This window comes from Thermobia domestica, chromosome 2 (genome assembly GCF_964235325.1).
Source record: "Thermobia domestica chromosome 2, izTheDome1.hap1.1, whole genome shotgun sequence".
Taxonomy (NCBI): domain Eukaryota; kingdom Metazoa; phylum Arthropoda; class Insecta; order Zygentoma; family Lepismatidae; genus Thermobia; species Thermobia domestica.
Genome location: NC_137455.1, coordinates 287339056 through 287360377, shown reverse-complemented (window position 1 = coordinate 287360377; position 21322 = coordinate 287339056). Strand labels below are relative to the sequence as shown.

General features: G+C 36.0%; 1 protein-coding gene across 3 annotated transcripts in view; it reads left to right on the top strand.

The window, feature by feature from the left end:
- LOC145678547 (pyruvate kinase-like) overlaps window positions 1–21322 on the top strand; it is a 145751-nt gene that overhangs the window by 62276 nt on the left and 62153 nt on the right. Inside the window, exons 1-2 of one of the 3 annotated variants that reach the window (XM_081748828.1) lie at window positions 1975–2116; window positions 19629–19746. The exons of 1 other annotated variant lie outside the window; for it this stretch is intronic. In XM_081748828.1, coding sequence (XP_081604954.1) covers window positions 19717–19746 — 30 coding nt within the window. In that variant the 5' untranslated portion in view covers window positions 1975–2116; window positions 19629–19716. Of the gene's footprint in view, window positions 1–1959; window positions 2117–19628; window positions 19747–21322 lie in introns of those variants that run through there. One more of the 3 variants, XM_081748829.1, reaches the window with a different exon arrangement.

Sequence of the window (21322 nt, the reverse complement as noted above, 5' to 3'; positions counted from 1 at the left end):
GAGAACACTTCTACGTATTCAAAAGGGGTTAAAAATAGAGGTGAATGGTAACCCTTTCCTTTTACATCCTCTGTGTGTGAATCTTCACGATAATGAGATCTGATAAAACCGGAAATGCAAATACTGTGGAAAAATCATGGCAAATTACACGAAAGACGAGTTGTGGCAAACAACACGCCACCATTACCAGTCCTCAAAATTTCCCAGGCAGAAAAGCCGTGGAAGAAAGTATTTTTAGGTCCTTGCATCAATAACTATATATACTAGTTGTCTTCCTCCCAAGGATTTGGCTTGTCTTTAAGTTGCCTTCACGATAGCGACATCTCTTGGGGTCAGATAGGTGGCAGCGCAGCCAGTGACAACTACATTACCCTGAGCAACGACGCAAATCTGTCTTCAGCATTGGGGAGGGAGGTTAAGACCGTTCCTATATTTTTTAAAACAATGTTCAAAATATTTATGAAGTTGAAAAACAATGCTGTGGAGGATCAGGAGAGCAGATTTGTCTTCAACATTGGGAATAGGGTTACCAACTGGCCGGTTTTTGACCGGCCTGGTCGAAAAAAATTGGTGTTATTTTCATGAAGCAGGTGACTGGACAAACTTCTTACCAGTCCCTTTATAACCGTTTTTTATTCAAATTTGTATCTATTTCGAAGTATAGATTTAAGAAGTAACTTTCATTCTGTAAATCCAAACTGTCATCTTTCATCAGCATCTGTTTAGATAATTTTAAAGAGATGATAGGGACTGTATCAGGGAAAATTTGAAATTTACTTCCAAGGAATTTTACACATTTATTGAGAGTGAAACAGGACTTCTTAAAGCAATTTCCTGTAGCTGAAGTACAAGTTTAAGGAATACATTTCATTTTCCAAATCCAAAAATTGTTATTAAGGATACTATATTTTTCTTCATCTGTTTCGATAATTTTAAAGAAGTGGCAATTACTGGTAAATGCAATAAAATGATCAATGCCGATTTCAGTTTCTCATATATAGAACAATGTATCTATTAAGCTTATTAGTTAATGTACTAAGGATATGCAGACTACAGGTGCTAATGCACTTTTGTTCACGATAGTACATTTTCTTCCCATGGATGGATCCAAACAGAGATACTTCACACCTAGACTTATAGCGGATTTTGAGGGGGTGTCGTTTTTTATTTTACAGAGTTGGCAACTCTAATTGGGAAGCGGGCAGATTTAAGGCTTATTCTGGGGAGAAGAAGATGAGACTCATATTATGGTAGATGAATCTGATTTCTGAGGTGAATCTGATGTATATTATTCAGCAAGGGACTTCAATTTCATCTAACTTTTCTTTCTGGCAGTCGGACACAAATAATCACATTTCTCCCCCAAAACACGTTCCAAATAGAATTATTGGGGTTCAGTCCCGCCAGTTCCAAGATTGAGGGGACATGTCCCCCTCATTCCCCCAATATTTGTGCCAGTGAGCCTGAATGTAAACTATTAGGAATTAATGTGATTGAGAAACTGACGCCTCTGAGTTGGAAATGTAAAGGAAGAAAGAAAATGATCAGGAACGGGCCAGAGCCCCACCTTCCTCCTTTGGAGATGACATTGTCATTCCTCAAGTCGTTCCTCGTACTTTAATTACTGTGGCAATTGTTAAGAAATTTATAATTCGCTATTCAGTCATAGGCCCTATATAAATTGTTTTTATTTCCTTATGGAAATCGCCATATGTAAAAATATATTTGAAGTAGCTCACTACCTACATTAGCATGTTCTATATGCTACTTTTTTCTTCCTTTAAGACCACTTTCCTTTTCTTTGCTAATTTTATAAATGATCTTTTAAAAAGTCTATTACTTCTATATTTGTGAATAAGGAAAATCAGTTTCACCAAATATTAGGATATTGACAAAAAAAAAAAAAAAAGTAACTTGCACAGATTATAAAGAATAGATAGTGATAATAAAAAAGGAAGAAGACCGGTGCGGTTTGCGATGTTCAGGGTCGTTTGAAGGTTGGAAGAGCAACCGTGAAGGTGTTCTGCAAATCAGATTCGGTTCAGTGTAATAGATCATTGCTCGTGCAGTTGCATTATCTGATATTATCAGCCGCAAAATTCGATAATCCAGAAAGGTATGTTATTAACTGTATAAAATAACACGAATTTTATGTAAGTTTGATTTCTATGTTGAATTAAATTGATTGTCTTTGATCGTAATTTTCACTTGTAACCTTAAAAAAGGAAAAAAAAAAAAAAATCAACTTTATTCGACACAACATATGCGTACATCTAAATTAGTACTATATTGGGAGCCACATTAGTTTTCTTACATAATTTTTGTGTATGTAGAGAGGTTTGCATAATTGATTAATGTGGTTCAGTATTTGCTGTGTGTATTTACTTGAATTTCAAATTGAAAAATGCATGTTGAGGGTTGCTTTCAGAATGACCGTTTAGAAAAGTAAAAAAAATAACGAGGGTTTTATGTATACTAACGGGTAATCTTGTGTCCTTGCTTAATTCTCAAGGGCGAAAGATGGCTGGTGGCTAACTGCTTGCATTATTCAAGAGAAACTAAGGGCATATATAACATCCTATAATTATGGGTAATTTGCTTTTTTTTTTTTTTTTTTTTTTTTTAATAAAACCTTTTATGAAGTATTTACAAAAAAAAAAAAATCACAACATTTAGTTTCACAATTTACAAATTAATGGAAATGTTATTAACTAGTGTAGATTAATCATAGTTTCCCGTTTAAGAAGCTACAGCACAAAACAAAATACAAAAGGATAAAACTACGAGGTGGAGGTACGGGAGCTCAGTGGTAGAGCGCGCACTTTGGCTGCAAAGGGTATGCCGTACGATCCCTAGCTAGGCGAGTTTGTGCTACATACTAGTTTCCGTGGGTTTTCTGCTCTACAGCTTCCTCCCACATTATCATTCCATCAGTTCATAAGCATTCATTTTCAATATACATCCGTCTCCTTTAGGCTAAAGGGTTTAAACGTTGGATGTAAAACTAGAATCACTTCTAGAAAACTACGCTGAGCGGAAGCTTCCAATTTTTTTTTTCATTTCACTGAAATACGGAAATATTTCACATAGATTACGGTGATGAAGGCAACATTATAGCCAGTTTAGATCACCAGGGTGTCTAAAGTCGGTCACGAAAGTCACGGAAAAGTCACGAAATCAGAAAATGGTCATGAAAGGCAAGAAATTTATCTTTTGGGTCACGATTTTTTTTTTATCTGTACAAATATATGTACAGATTGGAATTTTTTTTTTCTATAAAACATCGAAATTCACACACCAAAAATGTCTCTATTAGACGCTACCAAATCGCAAGCAAAGCAGATTTCTATCCCATGCATGAAAATTCGGCCTAATTCGCAGAGTGTTATGAAATTTAAGGTTTGCTGAAGAAAAGGTCACGAAATTTCATTTTGGAATTTTAGTAGACACGTTGTTCACTCAAAAATGTATTTACAACAGTTTGAGAACTTTTAATTAAATCTCCAGCGAAAGTGGATAGCATGTTCATAATTTGTTTGGGCAAGAGTGCACTTTGTGCAGAACAAGTGATTTTCTCCATTGTTGACATAACGCAAGGTAGGAATAAGTAGGGTAAGGTCGGGTTAGCTTAGGGAAGTTTGGTCCCATTTTCTTAAAATTAATAGAGTGTAATTGCTCGTATTACTATTTATTGTATCAGTTCCTATGAATGTTCTGCACAAAGTGCACTCTTATTTATATTTTGAGTCAGGGTAAAAAAAAAAAAAAAAACTATTTTTAAATAAAATATTTTCGTTGTTTTTTTTTTTTTTATTTAAAGCAAATATTTCTCGTTGATTAATACAAGTCGCGAATTGAAGAAAATTCATTAGGAATTAGTCTTAAATGTTTAATTATGTAATTTAAGTGAAAGTATTGGAGTTGAATTTTGAAATAATCCCCAATCGTTAACATATTTCAGTCCTAAACAATGTTTCTTAAGCATTAAGGAAAAAGTACAGCAACGTTTATCAACATGACACTTTTTATTTCTTTCACAAAAGTTCCTGATATTTCGCAGGGACATATTTTTAAAAAATCTGAACTAGCTTGCGGCACGAAATACATATAAAATACACAAATTTCGCCTAAAGTTATAAAATCTTAAAAAAAAAAATCGTAGAGGGGATCGGACCCCTCTCAGTACACCTCTATGATCTGGGAACAAACACAGATGCACACACAAAAGAATTTTCGTCTTAAACGTCCATGGAGATTTCGTCGTTGGGATAGTTAATGATTTATAAACCCTGTGTTAGAAAGAGAAGAAAGCAGATTCCCTCGTTATTCTTTCAAAACGAGATTGCCCCAAATCATCCTCTGCATGACACTCGTTTTCATACTGTGCTGTACACACATTTGAATCTCATTGCACTATGATTATTATCTTCCATAATCGAAATAACAGAACACAAATAGGATTTTATTTATTTTTACTTTTAATTTATTTCGGAATTTGATTTAAATCAAAGATTTTATTGTAAAAAATCAAGTGATTTAAATCAATCCACCCTGGTTTGGATGTCTTTTTTTAAAGCAAACGAAAGTAACACATGATTCAACAGGTTCGTAGATGACTAATAAAACAACTTTTAGGTAAATTTTGACTTTATTCATCTACATAATCTCCTTCGAATGTGGTATAGCTATTCATTTAAACGCTTTTCTAACATTTTGTTGCCTTTTTTGTAGAACGGTTTATCTTTGGCCTCAAAGTAGGCTTCAGTTTCAGCAACACTTCGTTATTGGAGCCAAATCTGTTTTCCTGGAGCGTTCTTTTTAGATCTGTAAACAGGTAGTAGTCGCTGCGAGCCAGTGCCGAAGAGTACGGTGGATAGAGAAGCAATTCGTGCAATTTTGCCTTGTGTTGCGATCAACTTGTGATACGGTGCATTGTCTTGGTAAAAGAGCATTTTTTCTTTCTCATTCGGGGTCTTTTTTTTTTTTTTTTTTTCTCAATTTCTTCATTCAGACGCACCAATAACGCCATATAGTTTGCCACTGATGGTTCTTCCTTTCTCAAGGTAATCCATGATTAAAATAACGTGCGCATCCTAAATTACGGAGGCCAAAACCTTACAAGCTAACTATCGATTTGATTCTCGAGTGTAGTGATGGGTTCATGTTCATGCATTGTCACATACCACGTTAAAAAAAAAAAAAGCTCTGAAACAGTTCCAAACAGCGCTCTGAATCGTCGACACGTCGTTGTTTTTGGTCGACTCTGAGGAGACGCTGTAGCTGCTTCGTAATGAGCTTTCTCATGGACAAATGTTCATGTAAACTGGTAAATACACTGCCTTCTGATATCTTTAAGATGTCAACTGTCTCACGCAACTTCACTTTACTATCGGCCAAAACTATTTTGTGGATTTTTTTTTTTTTTCTGGAACAACTTCCGAATTTGGGCGACCAGTGCGTTCAGCATCATCGGTGTTCGTACGGCCGCGTTTAAATTCAACAAACCACTTCTCTACCATTTGTCTCGATGAAGCCGAGTCCTAATAACACTTGTCAAGCCATTGCTTTGCTTGAACGGTGTTTTTCCTCATTAGAAAGCAATGCTGTATCAACACACAAGAAATTCAGATTTTTTTCATTGTTTTGAAAATTACAAAAGTTGCATCACTAGAAACCACTGTAACTTGTGAACTAAACGTCAGATTGTTGTGAAATTGTGACTGTTATCATGTGAACGTTAGTACTTCCTAATCCTCATATGGATTTGTGAATGATGGCGATATCTATATGTCATCCTACGAACTTAAGTGTTGTGTTGTTAGTGGGTTTCATGGTATTTCTGGGAGGTATTAGAAGGAACTGCTAAGAAATATCAGAAATTGTGCTTGGCACTAGTTTTGGAGACAAATCTTCTTAATCTCGAAAGATTACGTTTAGTCCCAAAGATCTCTTCTAATGCTTCAATTATGGCTGAAGTGCGAATTATAACATAGGTATAGGTGTTTGCGTCGGTGATAGTAAATTGAAGGCTGGGTTGTTGCTCTTATTAGTGTTGGCCAGTTAATAATACACCGCGGGTCAGGAGAAAATAAAAAGGATACTAGGGACCAATTTTCCTTTTCGCGTGCCTTATTAGGAGACTATTCACTGAATGTGCCTAACTTGTGCATTTTCTGAATCTTTGTTCTATTCTGTGCATTCTGTTTCGTGTGTCATGTGTCTAGGCCAATTAGAACCTGAGCTACGAATATCTTGCAAATAACTATGAAATCTGAATATTTCCAAAAATCGGTTCTCGCTTTACTTCGCAGAATAGCATTTGTAACCAAGAGGTTACACGTAAGTTTCGATTCAGGCATAGAGGGGCAGGCACGGAAGCTCAGTGGTAAGGCGCTTATCCGTGGTACGTGGGGTTCCTGATTCGATCCCCGACCAACTGGACGACATAATGTCCGTGGGTTTTCTCGGAGTACTCCAGTTTCCTCCCACAGTCTCATTCTACCGATTATTCTATCATTTATTTTCTTTAATCATCCGCCTCCCTTAGCTTAAACGGCATGAAGAATTGAATGAGTTTGAAATTCAATTTTTTGTACTCTCCCACCGGGATTTGAACCTAGGGCCACGTACACCAAAGGCACACTCTAGCACTTGACCAATGGCGAGGGGTCAAATTCATTAAATTGACGGAGTATTAATACCAAGGTTATATAGCTTCAACGATACGAATTTCAAGGAAACTTCTATAATATCTGAAAGAAAAGAAGAAAAAAAGAATAAAGGATATCACTCTTCAGACAAACAATGTTGATTCACTGTATAATCCATGCATTATCTCAGATGGTATGTGATGAAGCCAAAGAGAATAGTTCACGAAACTGTTACACGTTAATTATTTTTACAATAAACGTATTGTTTTGCTCAGTGAGTAGTTTAAATCAAACTGAGAATTGTCTAAACAGCAGAATTTGTTGCAAATACAGCATCAACGTATTCACTGTGTGTGTGGGTGGGTGGGGCATAGCTGGGTACGTATATGGGTGAAATCCATCTCCTTCTCTGAAAAATATTCAATTCGCTTACTGATCTATACTATACTGTTGCGTGAAAAGGAGCAGATTTTGGTACTAGTATTTTTATCCCGAAAGGTGTTGAATAAAATTTGGTATGCGATTTATTTTATATTGATAAATGGCAGTAATATGTAATGTAGACAATGAGATGTCTAAGCACAACAGTAGTTGTGATGCAGTCAATGTGATCTAATTGACTGAGCACGGACTTCAACAGTACTAGAATATTTGGCTGTTCAGGGAGTGTAAGCTGGAGACCTAGTTAGAATTTCGATCCAGTCGTGCATTTTTCACTCCGTGTATCATTGGTGTATGGTGGTTTATTTACGAAAGTGGTGCGTTTCTTGGAAAGTATTAAAAAGTAGTGCTAAGAAAGTCTTACAAGAATTGTTGTTGGCAGAAGTTTCGAAGATAATAATCTGTGTGGATGAAAGTTATATTTCTCCTTGCTGATTGACCGGTAAAGATATGCTGATATGATATTTTGCTACACGTTGTTCTTGTCATTTCCGAGCATTGTTGTAGCGGAATATACAATGAATAAACAATGATAATAGCAGTTTAGGTCACTTTGAGTAGCTGATCATAGTTAACGTATGAAAATAAGAAAGAAAAGTAGATAAGAAAAGAAATATGAAGCTTATGTAACATTGGGTAATTCGTAGTTTTAACTGTTAAAACCATTCTTGAATTTGGTGTTATATTTTCAGCAGAAAATGTCCTCACCTCTTGCTCTGGTAATATATACAGGGTTGGACAAAAAAATCTAAAACGTTTGCAAAAGTGTCAAAATCATACCTAGTATGGTGTGGGGCCTTAGTTTGCGTTCAAAACAGCTTGGATCCGACGTGGAATGGACGTATATAGCTCTTGAATCGTGGTGTGTGGAATTTTGTACCATTGTTCCTCCAAAACATGCTCCAGTTCCTTAAGGGATTCTGGTGGAGGGTAATGAGGCCGAACACGCCTTTCTAACTCAGACCACAATGGCTCAATGATGATGTTCAGATCTGGTGATTGTGGGACCCAGGGGAGGTGTGATAGCTCCTGGCCATGCTCCTCAAACAATGATTTCACAGTTTTTGCAACGTGACAGGGTGCCAAATCTTGGTAGATGCCATCACAATCAGGGAACCATATTTGGGCCATGGGTAGAACCTGGTCCCCCAAAATGGCCTCATACGCCTTAGCATTCATCATTCCGTGCAGGGCTATGATAGGACCTGCAGAAAACCACGATATCACTGCCCATACTGTAACAGAACCACCCAGTTGGGAACAGACAGTCTGTATCATAGGCCTGTGACGGTGTTCTCCCTACGTAAACACGACCGGTTGTTGGAAATAAGGTGAACGTCGATTCATCGGACCACATTACTTGTTTCCAGTGCTCATGAGTCCATGCCTTGTGGTCCTTGCACCACTGGATACGCCTCTTCGCATTTACTGCTGTGACCAGGGGTTTGGCAATAGCGGCCCTGCCATAAATTTTCATTTTATGAAGTTCCCGTCGCACTGTTTTCGATGAAACCGGGTTCTGTAGGCCGAAATTGAGTTCAGATGTAATTTTCATTGCAGTGATCATCTGTCTAGCTGCTACAGTCCGTTTTAATGTTCTCCGGTCCCTATCTGACAGGATTGTATTTTGACCACTGTTGTACTTTGCAGACGTCGCTTGCCCATGAATTGTGTATGCCCTCGTGACATTGGACACAGTGGCTTTCGATACCCCGACGATGTTCGCCACTGTTGCCACTGAAGCTCCAACTAGACGGGCACCAACGATCATGCCCCTGGAAGTCTGTCAGGTCGCCCATTTTATTACACCACGACACTCACAGGTGAACTGGTTACTGCTGACGGAAGAGGAAGGTCCACATGACACATTGAAAACAAAACAAACAAATAAAAAAAGAAAAAGAAGATCGGCAACCGCAACATGAGTTGTACAGTGGAGGGCCAAACTTACGCGTCCTGTATGAAGTGTTTTTAGATTATTTTTTTTTGTTCACCTTCTGTATGTGATGTGACGAAGAGTGAGTGAAAATCAAATGGGGGGACTTGTTGAAGTTAAGGAAGTGGTTGTTTTTGTTGGTAGTTTTTAATGTTGTAAGCGGCACTGTGTGTGGAGGCGAAGGTATTATTTGGCGGAGGTCACTTCCTATTATTTTTTTGCGGGAAAGGCAGTGTGGAAATAGCGCGTTATAGGTCAAGGTTGTGACGTATCGTGTTTGAGTTTTATAGAATTACAATAAATAACGAGCGTATAATTTCAACCTAACCTCCTAGGTGGCCGCTACGGTAGTGTATTTCTGCACAGTGTACATAAGCTGTATTTTATGTTTACAAGTGGGGTATTACTAGTATGAAAGCATAACAAGTGCTATTGAAACTCGTATTATTGCCAAAACCCATCTGTTTTAACTATTCTCGCTTACGCTCATACTCACCGTCGCTAACGCACCCTCGCTCTATCGCGCGGACCCACTAGCTTCACCCTGCGTGACTCGGGTAGATAGCGTTGGTGCATTCTAGTGGCTACCTAGCAAAGTTGGTTTCTGTTTTTTGCACTGTAGTTTTTATACCATACATCCAAACGCTGTATTTATAGGCAACTAGCAGGGTTGGCAAAAACCATGGTTTTTATTTTTAAAAAAACTTTTTTTTTTTTTTGGTTTAAACCAGGTTTTTTTTGGTTTAAAGCAGGTTTTTATGGTTTAAATGATTTGCTCTATATATTCATATCATATGTGGACAGAAATAAGTTGTTTCGCCTTGATGTTATTATGCAACAACCGGGTTATGCTGGAAGGGGTCACATAAGCTTAAAGTGGAATAAAAACCGCTTCTCGAGTTACATCCGAGAGAAATTGTCCTCCATTTGAACTCAGAACCAGGACTAATTGGCCACAAATGCGATACGTCTGCCGACTCACTCACGAAGCAATCCTGATTTAAAAAAATACGTTGTACTGATCATTACATGCTTCTTAAAATTACTGTCAAGAGTCATTTCAGAAGGACAAAAAGATAAACAGTTGCACAAGTGAAACCATTACACAGAATTACATATGAACAATTTCAAAGTACTACGGAGTACAGAAGAACTAATTTAGTTCAAGTTAGTTAACAACGACTTTTATTGGTCCAAATTAAAGAAATACACCGACTTAATCTGCATATCATAAGAAAAGTGAATAAAGATACGAATTATTTGAGTCCACTTTGGCTCAAACTCATTTATACATAGATAGATACCAAAGATACTTATTTCACTAAATGCCTCTCGTGGGGTCTGTATGATCCCCCTCCCCCAGGGTTTGCCCAAGTGGGCCCAGCCCGAAAAACCCAGCGGGGTTTTTCGGGTTGGACCCACCTGAAAAAACCCGCCTTAAAACCCACCTGGGTTTTTGACCTTTTTGTTAGTATATTATTGGTACAACTAAGGTGATCACATTGAAAGTTATTTTTATCAGATTTTGAACTTTCTTTGGGCGAATTAGATGCTCTCATTTTAAGGTAGACAACAACATTCAACATAAGACCTTTATAAAGTTCTGAATAAACTGAATGAATGAATAAAAAAAAAAACTCCCCTTAGCTTGAGAACAAATTAATGTGTGGATTATGCTTATAGCCTATTTGAAGTAAAATAAGCACTTCTATATTTTAGAAAAATACTTTCCGTGAATAGTGTGCTTGCTGACTCGGCGCCGCCGAGAGACGTTATCCCTCATACGTTGACGGGTTTAAAGTCATAGGTGCCGGTACTAACAGTAAATATGTAAATACATTAGTAAAACTATTAGTATTATTCCTTACCTTTGGTTGTAACAAAAGTATTCAGTAAAATTTGGTTTTCCAACAACAACAACAATTTGGTTTTCCAACAACAACAACAATTTGGTTTTCCAACAACAGTCATTTGTTGCTACCCTTCAAATAAGCATTCTGTAGAATCAACACCAGCAATAACATAGATTTCTTGTCAAAATTAAGAAACTTAATGCTCGGAGCTCCCGAGACTACGTAACTGTTACTATTTCAAGTGCTGAATTCAATCTTCAGCATTAATTGAAGTTTCGATGTACAGTAAAGCAAGCTTGATTTTCAGGGAAAACCTGTCGTGAAAGAAGTGTTCGGGAAATTTCCGCAATGGAATGCGCAAAGCATCGGAAGTGAATACTTCAACAATAAAGCTACTTATTTTACGCTGGAAGATATTTAATTTCGTTTATTACATTTTGAAACATTTACTTTATAAATTATGAATTATAGGCCTATCTTTGTTAATTGTTTTAAAATAATTTTCGGAAAAGAATAGGGTTGGTTTTTCACCGACCTGGCCGGAAATGTTGCTGTTATCTTGATTAAAGCCGGTGACCGGTGCAAACTTCGTACCAGCTCATTTATGACCGGTTTTTTCAAACGTGTATCTAGTTCAAAGTATAGATTTAAAAAGTAACTTTCATTCTGCAAATCCAAAACTCACCTTTCACCATCTATCAACGATTAATATATTTTGTTCATCTGCTTACATAATTTTGAAGAGATGACAGGGAATGTATCACGGAAAATTTGAAATTTATTTGTAAGGAACTTTATACATTTATTGAGGGTAAAAAAAGGACTTCTTAAAGCAATTTCCTGTAGTTGATGTGTAAGTTTAAAGAATAAATTTCATTTTCCAAATCCAAAATTGTCACGTAAAGATTAATTTATTCATTTGTTTCAATAATTTTAAAGAAGTGGTGATAAATACAAAAAAATGATCAATGCCGATTCAGTTTCTCATTTATAGTAAGGATGGCCAATTCTGGAATTCGGAAAAATTTCTGAATTCTGGAATTTTCCGAAATCCGGAAAGTGAAATTTCCGGAATCCGGAAAATTTTGGCCATTCCTAATTTATAGCATTAAGCTTATTATTGAATGTACTAAGGATATGCAGAATACAGGTGCTAATGCACTTTTGTTCACGATAGTATTTTCGTTCCCATGGGGGAAGGGGTCCGAACAGAGATACGTTACACTTAGACCTATATCATAGGGAATTTTGCGGGGGTGCGGTTTTTCTACTTTCCATAGTTAGCAAACACTAGGAAAGAACAGTCTTGCAACAACTGCTCGGGAAATTCCCGTAATTGAACGTACAAAGCATCGAAAGTGAACTTCAACAATAAAACCATTTATTTTACGTTGAAAAATATTTATTTCATATAAGACATTTTGATGAATTATGTCTTTGTTTCAAAATAATATAGCTATTTGGTATTCATATTTGCCGAACGTCACTCAGGCTCCTGAGATGATCTACATTTGTTCGTTTGTCTGCCTGTACTACACAGTGTTCAACTTTCGGTCTTTTAAATTTTCAGGATACAAACTGGAGACACTCTAAATTTTCTGCATAGATTTTGGCGGCATACGAACGTAAAATTACAAAATGGCTCTTTAAAAAAATATAGCGGATATCCACGCTACAAAGGGCAGTTTTCGGTCTTTCAAGTTGAAATTTTCAGAGTAAAACTACGAGAGACTAAATTAGCTGTATATATTTTGGCGGCATAAAATTTCAAAATGGCGGCCATTATTCAAAATAGCGTGTATCCATGCTACAGGGTACAATTTTCGGACTTTTTAAGTTCAAATTTTGAGGGTAGAAGCACGAGACATTCTAAATTTGCTGTATAGATTTTTTTCGGCTATCCAATAAAAAATTTCAAAATGGCGGCCATTTTTTCAAAACAGCAGAGAATAGAAAAATGTTGCAAGTTGTGACAATGACAATCTTGAAATGTAAATCATATTTTAACATTTTTACCCCAAAGACATTGAAATATTTCGAAAAAACCCAATTAAACCCGATAAAACCCAATTAAACCCGAAAATACCCGAAAAAATCCACATGGGCCCAGGTGGGTTGGGCTTTTTCAAAAATACCCGGGTTTTTTCAAACCCTGCCCCCCCCCCACACACACACACACAAAGTACGGCATTTTCGATGTATTTTATCAATAGTAAACATTGAAACGAAACAATATTTAGAATTTTTCTTCGATTGCAATTACATAATAATAACTACAAAAAAATCACAAAATAAACGTTTATAAACTTGTAAAAAAAAGGTTGCTTTTGCAGTATAATCTTTTTGAGTAATGAATGGGGAATTTAGGTCTGAATATAATTCGAATAATATACGGGAGTGAAACGTGATAACCCACAAATGTGTGTTCATCAAGATTTTACAAACACTTACACTTTTACGAACATTTTTTTGTTTTTTGGTTTAAACCAGTTGGTTTAAAAAAAAAAAAAAAAAAAAAAACAGCTGGTTTAAACCAGCCAACCCTGGCAACTAGTAATTTTGTATTTCAAATTGCAAAAGTTTACATGTCTGTTTTCAAGGTAACTGACTTGTAACTCAACCTAATCTAGCTTAGTGTTACGTAACCATATGTAGTACATTTTGATACTTTTTTTTTTCTATTTTCGTGTGGTACGACTATACAGCACAACCTTATTTTTCGTAATTCACGTAACTTGTACTAAAGAAACAAAAATAACCACAAACAATAATAATATTGAAGAATGCAAAACAATATACTCATTTCGAACAAATGCATTTCAAAGAACACCACACTGTATGAAAAAAATTGTAAACCCTGAAAACCCAAACACACACACAAACAGAATAAAAAAAAAAGAAAAAAAAAACTAAAATCAGCACACGGACGACACGAGGTATAAAGCAATATATTATATAAATACTTCGACAGATTCACACGGTACACACCCACGACGTTTACCGTCATTAAACAATTCAACATCGACTCCGATGACGAAACCGAAACAATGGGATTTCGAATAAAATAAAAAGCAAACTAAAATAAAATTTATGCATTTAAAATAAGACATAATAAAAAATTATCTAAAATTATAATTAATTGAAACATTATTTTTAATTTATGTATAAAACAATAGACCTATATATGACTAGTGTGGTTAAGTAGACAAACATGGTCAAGAACTATTCAAAGTTTGAAGTTCAGTGTTATTAGTTTCGCTATATTTCAACAATATTTCACAATATTTCAACGATAGAAAAGTACAAAAATGCAAGAAAAGAAGAGAGGAAAGAATAAGGAGCAAAAAGGAACTAAAACAAGATAAGGAAAATATATTCTTATTTTTATAAAGGGGAACCAGTTTTCTAGAATCTTCCTCGTTAAGACAACAAAACTGATTTCTATCCACATAGAATCTACATAAATAAAGCAAACCTCTTTTTTAACCCTTGATTTAAACAAACAAACAAACAAAAAAAAAAAAAAAAAAAAAAAGGAGTTTTTGCTGGCCCTTGATGTTAACACATTTTCTCTAATTGTAACCATTTATGTTAGCAGTCTTATGTTTTAGCATTTTTCCATGCAATATGATACCGAAAGTTGGTATCCAATTAAAATTTTTATTTATAATTTTCAAAATGATTTTTACAGAAAGAAAAGGTTATTATGGAAAATGCGTCGGTTACAGTGTATGTGTAAACTTGTATGAGCATGGGTATACAAGTCATTGAGCATAATTATTTACGTAGTTAGCAGTGTGAATTTTGAAGTTCCTGTGGTTTGGTATTTGTAGGATTGGTATCCTGTAGGTATTGGATAAATACATGATTACCGGTATTTATCCACAGTAACGAAGTAAATATTGAAATATATATTAAGTAATGAATTAGAAGTGTTAGATGAAGTACATTAATGTTTTAAAAGCCATGCACGATTGTGTAGTTACAGTGTTAGCATTTTGTGACAATATAAAGAATGCATCTCAGGCATTAGTTCCGAATAGTGTCGTTTATTTTCACTTGATACTATGAAAACCAAGAGGAAAGCAGGTGTCAAATTTCTGTTTTCATGAGTCCGCTTTTAAATAATAGTGGTGATAATGAAACACGGTTGTGCTAAAGTAAGTGATACCATCTAATCACCAGTACTAATCACAACCAAATAGAAAACCAACTGAGTAAATAACAAATTGAGCAAATAAACGAAATCAAATTCCAGTACGATGAAACAAACATAGTACCCTATATCAACTAATAACAAGGCCAAGCAACTAAAGCACTGAAAGAGCAATGAGAGGAAAACAATAGCAGAACTCTGCTACATCAACCATGAGGCATCAGAGCCTGTGCTGAAAAAGGAAATTTCAAAATTGAAAGGAAACTAACACACAACAAAAATAGTGTCACAAATGAACATGGTAGTTCAACATTTTATAACTGAAGATTCAATATGTTAATAAAGTCAGTAGTATATACGGGGTGTTTAAAAACAACACCGACAACGTTTGGGAGGTGTTTCCTGACACGAAGATAAGACAAAATGTATAGACCAACGTGGGTCCACAAATGTTTCCTTTCGGAGTTATATGCTGCCGAAAACATGAAAAAATGAACTTTAAAGGTTTATAATTCCAATACTATGGGACCTACCGTTGTCGAGTCAAGACTTAAGACTTCACTTAGGAATTAGTGTGTGCCCTATCTAAATATGTGTTTCAGAATTTGCGGTATTTCTGCAATAATTTTTATAGAGGTAGTTGGTGAGTACTTCAAATTATATGCCCGTAGCCAAACTTCCTCTATAAAAGTTGTTGCGGAAGTACCACAGGATTCTGAAACATGTATTTTTGAATAGGACACACATTGGTTCCTAAGTGAAGTCTTGATCCGACTACAGTAGGTCCCGTAGTATTGGAGCTATGGACCTTTAAAGTTCATTTCTTCAAGTTTTCGGCAGCCTATAACTCCGAAAGGAAGCATTTGTGCACCCAGGGTGGTCTATACTTTTTGTCTTACCTTGGTGTCAGGAATCACCTTCCGAACGTTATCGGTGTTGTTTTGAAACACTGTATACACATTGCATTATGATAACTACGTAAACAGTATCCTACCGACTGGTCTAGTTGCTTTGTCACACGGAGATCTGGGTTCAATCCCAGGTAAAAGCCTTGAAATAAGAATACATTACAATGGTTCGGATTCCACCTTAAATTGAAAAGGAACAACTCCAGCCAACTACAGAAACAGAAAACTCAACGTCAGAAGCATAACAACATCAGGAAAGAACAGAGAATTGGCAGAAGCACAGAAGAAACCACAATAGCCAAAATTGTTAGAGATAGAGCAGCTACGACCATACATAGGAAGAATAACTAAATATAAATTTGGAACATATACCAAAAACTTAACATATGGATATACAAGCTAATCTAGAAAAATTACAAATCAGAAGTAAGACACAACACGGTAATCAGATCGCCACAGAGTGCGTAGACTGGCAGAAACAAATTCAGCACCCTGCCTAAGAGATCAAGTGATAGCACAATGTAACAAATGAAAAGTAGGCAAGCGACTCTCTCTAAAATTACAACAGCGACCTTAGACAAGCAAGAAGGAAGGCATACAGTTGAAAAGCACGAAGAGTATAAAAATTGCATTTAATCACTTGTATAAGAAACAACAGGAAAAGACAAGGAAGCTGCAGCTGACAATAGACCAAGTCATTTGAATCATGCAACTTATAAAGGAATGTAAGTTGCGTGAAGTTCTTAACTCCATACGTCACAGCATATAAATACTGGAAACAACAGTTGTTTGTGGTGAAACAACAGTGAACCGGAGTACAGTTTCTCGGGCTACTAGCTTCCCTAGTGGTCATGTGAACATAAAGGATGATGCAAGACCAGGAAGGCTGAAATCAACCGATGAAAGAAATGTGCAACGTCTGGCAGATTCACTTGAACAAGAACGCCTTGTGACATGTGAGGAACTTTCTGACATCACATAGGTTCCATCTACTACGTCTCTATATCGAATTCTGATAGACGATTTACACAAGAGAAAAATTCTGCCCGATGGGCCCTTCACCACTTGACTCCTGAACAGAAACATGCATCTGGACAATGCAGCGGTGCCGAAACAAAGCTTAATCGTTGAAGGTGAGGACTTTCTGTATCGAGTTATTGCTGTTGATGAAATTTGGGTCAGACTTGGAGCCGAAGTTGAAATCACAATCCAACGAGTGTAGAGCTCCATCTTCTTCAAGAAGAAGAAACAAGCAAGCAGTCTCAATTAAAATTTAAGCTAATGACTTTTGCTTACGATAACTAGGGCATTATCGTAACGGACAGATTTCCATGTAGAAGAATTATCACAGTAGCGTATTATTGTGGATTCCTGCTGAAAGTGTGCAGAAAAATGTACTAAACCTTACCAGAGTTCAGGGTAATGGGTCCACTGATTCTCCACGACAACGCTCGCCCGCATATCGGTACTGCTGTGCGTCAAAAGCTTCGCAAATAAAATTAGGAAATGTTACCTTATATTCCCTACAGTCCGAACAAGAATCCACCAAACTACGACCTGTTCCCAAAGTTGAAACAACGTATGTGTGGACGTCTGTTTCCATGTCCGGAAGAGCTCTTGGGCTCTCTGCAGCCGTTACCTAAACCATTCGACAACTTCAAGATGGCGTCCTTAATAGAATGCAATAGCCACCTGGATGTTGGGATTCCGTCATTGCCAAGCAGGGAGATTATATTGATGGCCTATAAGAAATATTCCCCAAACACTAGGCGTGGAAGTCACAAAAAATTAATGTACATTATTTATGAAATGACCCTTGTAGTTGAAGTAGCGTTACAATACGGACACAAAAGAGAAACATTATCAAAGAAGGAAGATATACATTGAGGGTATGTAGGAAGAAGATTCATTCAGCGTCTTAAGGTGCTGTTTAGCAGTGATTCCTGTGCCCATAACATTACACAGCATGAAATATGGATTCCAGGTAAAGAATATACATTCAAGATTTGCTAATGTATCCTTTTACCCGAAGAGGAGAGTATTCTAAAATTTTCCTTACTGTCTGGCAACATCGTCGCTATTATCAACTGCGTGTTTGGCTGTTAACTTGTATGCGGATTTCTTCGTTATGCGGAGTTCCTCTTCAACTTGAACCTTTGAAAAGTACGTTATAAGGTTAAGGTGAGGGTTGGGTAGGTTGAGGAGAGGATTGGGTAGTATTTTCACGTGTTCTTAATATAATTGTTGCACTTCCTACCTTCAGAATCATGAAAGATGGATGTTGTGTTACAATATAAAGAGAATATTGAAAAACATTGATAGTAGATATCAATTCGCTTATACATGTTCCTTCTTGAAAGAACAAACGTATTCCTCAACCTTATAACATGGTTTTTAAAAGGTCACTTTTAAGAAAACGGGACTCATCTTAAAGGAAGGAATCTACATGTATGTTAACAGCCTAGAAACACAGGTGATAACACTGACGAAGTTGCGACACGACAGAGTAACGAAGGCTTTTGGAAAAGTACTTTTCGTAAATACAAGGTAACGCAATTTTTCTCCAGTAATAAATATGCAAATACAACGTAAAAGATACGGCACTTAGCTGGGAATGGTGATGTGATTCTGCAATTCTCATCCCGGTCTTGGAGGTAAGATGTGGATGGATTAGAGTTTAATAGCGTGGCTATAAGAGATGTGGACCTACAGCTTAACTGGGATCCGAACCAGATGAGCTTCCGCCGGAAATTGAATTCATCTCTCGTGCAGAAGACTCGTACGCGTTACAGAGAAAAATCAGGACAGGTCACCCAAAGCACACACATTAAGTTGCAACCAAAACAATCCACTCGCACAAAGTAAAACTAGATACCAACCATAGATACAGCTCGCGTGAATGAGGAAAACAGTCAAGGGAATAATTACGTACAATTACATATTCTATATCAGTATTTAAATGTACCTTTCGTGTAATTGCTCAGATCAGAAGTTTGCCCTCAATAGACTGACACGAAAAACCCTAACCAAATACAAAGGTCAACAGAAAAAAAAGTGTAAACCTTTATAGTCTTTATCGGCATTTAATTTAATTACATTGTACGTAATTATACGTAATCCAAACTCTGTGTTACGAAAGATATTCCAGGATCTATACTTAGAAATACATGCAGTTTACGATAATTATTTTTTAAAATAGTGTTGGGAGAGAGATAGTATTTTTGTGTGCCTGTAATAGAAATACTTGAGGAAGAAAATTATACCTTCGAGCACTATCGTAATTACAGCTACAGTGATTATATATAACTAAAACTTCTTTATCTCAAATAGGCCAAGAGTTTTAAGAGTTCTTAAAACAATTAAATATTGAAGAATTGTTTGACCTTATGTACTTACCAATTCACTTTTTTCAGGACATCAAGAAAACCTAGTCAGGCGTCTCTTCTTTGCTTTTGACTTCTAAGCGCAGCTTGCATTTAACGTGACGTATGTTTCTTGTGAACGCTAACACACTCTCGTGTTGTAGACAGCTATTTTCACCTGTGAGGGGTATTTTTAACTCTGGCATGGGACCAAAACTTGTTGGAACAATCGCAAGGGTGACCATTAGTACTTCCCTGTCTTCTTTCAAGGTTGCATGTCAAGAAGCTTTTCTGCTCTAAAGCGGTTGCCTTTTTTACGCAGGTTCGCCTTCAAAAGCGAAGGTTTATCGAAGCAAAGAAGAAACAGATATTTCAGAGCGTATAATCCTCTACTACCGGTAGCAAGAAGCATGGTTTGGTCTACAATTTATGATGTGCCGGTAAAGTTAAACTGAATGAGATCCCAAGGTGTTGTGCATGGAAGCTAGTTTCCAGATATTCCCCCTTCCTTTTGCATGGCATTAGCGTAGAAGTAACCGTTTTCAGAGTAGTGTTCTCAGCTGTTAATACAGTTATCGTAGAATAGCTTGTGTGTGCACTGCATCATTTAATTCTATTGCGCTAGTAGTAGTATTGTAATGCAGCATGCTTTGAAGATACGCAAGAGAAGTAATTATCACTTTTAGACGGTTTGTCGTTTAGTTTGCTAGCCAACCAGCCAACCAAGAAATTGTCAAGACCATGTAAAACACAACTTGCAAAGCACTTATATCTAAAATGTTTTCTGAAAACTTATCTCTGAATATTCTTATTTTTAAAATCTCGAAGCCACTAATGAAAACAAGAAGAATCGTTAAAGGTACACGGAAACTTAAAAAAATAAGTTATTCAGAGGTAAGTTTTTTCACATGTCAGTTTCTAAAGAGTAGTTCATGTGTAGAAAAACTCACTTCAGAATATGAACTACAAGATAGTGAAGAGAAAGAAGCAAAGTAATGGCATCCATTACATGTACAAGAATTTTAATTATATATATATATATATATATATATATATATATATATATATATATATATATATATATATATATATCTATCAGGGCGCAATATCTAATCATCAGGTCACCATTGGTGACAAAATATTTTAGTTTGCCCACCATAGTTCTGTTCCAGGGGCTTCGTGACCCACCGGTCGGTCACGTTCTCTACAACTTTATATGGTAATGTAGTTTTCGCTGGCCTATAAATTAGTGTGCTCAGATTAGTTTTAGAATGCCATTCATTATTTATTAATCGTAAAAATGTAAGAACACTCCTAAAACACTTGCAGCTTGCCCATGTAACTTACTCTTATACATGTACATATTAGAGGCAACACTTTTATTGGCTGTCTAGTATTGATCTTGTTAGATAGGCTGCAATATGATCTTGTTAACAGCTTCTTTCTTAGAGAACATTAGAGTAAGCAAATCTACGTCATATTATTATTATTCTCAATCTGGATTAGTAAATTTTCAATTTCAATTCTTTTGTGTGTTATCTGAGTATATCTTGTAATATTAGTGAGTAGACATAATTTCTTGCAGATTTTCTAAATATGCTCAGTCTAACTAAGGGAAATCCTGCATTAATATACTCCAGTGAAACAAAAATCACCAACCATCCCAGCTTTCACGATTGGTATTTAATTGTATTCATATCAACAGTGATTAACTTCTTATTGATTTACCAATTTTAAGGGAACTGAGTGCTTTAAAAGCTACGGACATAGAAGTAATTTGTGTTATAATTGACTTAAGCATTAATAATAATAATAATAATAATAATAATAATAATAATGAAATAAAAAGAAAGCTATTGTTTTGAAAATTTTCAACAACATTCTCTTCGTTTGTTATGGTATTGAAGCACAAGCAAATTTAATTCTGTATACCACAATATAACAATACTTGTATAGAGATTCCTGTTATATAGCATTTATCTCGAGCGCAAGTTTTCATGACGTTTTTGTACTCTT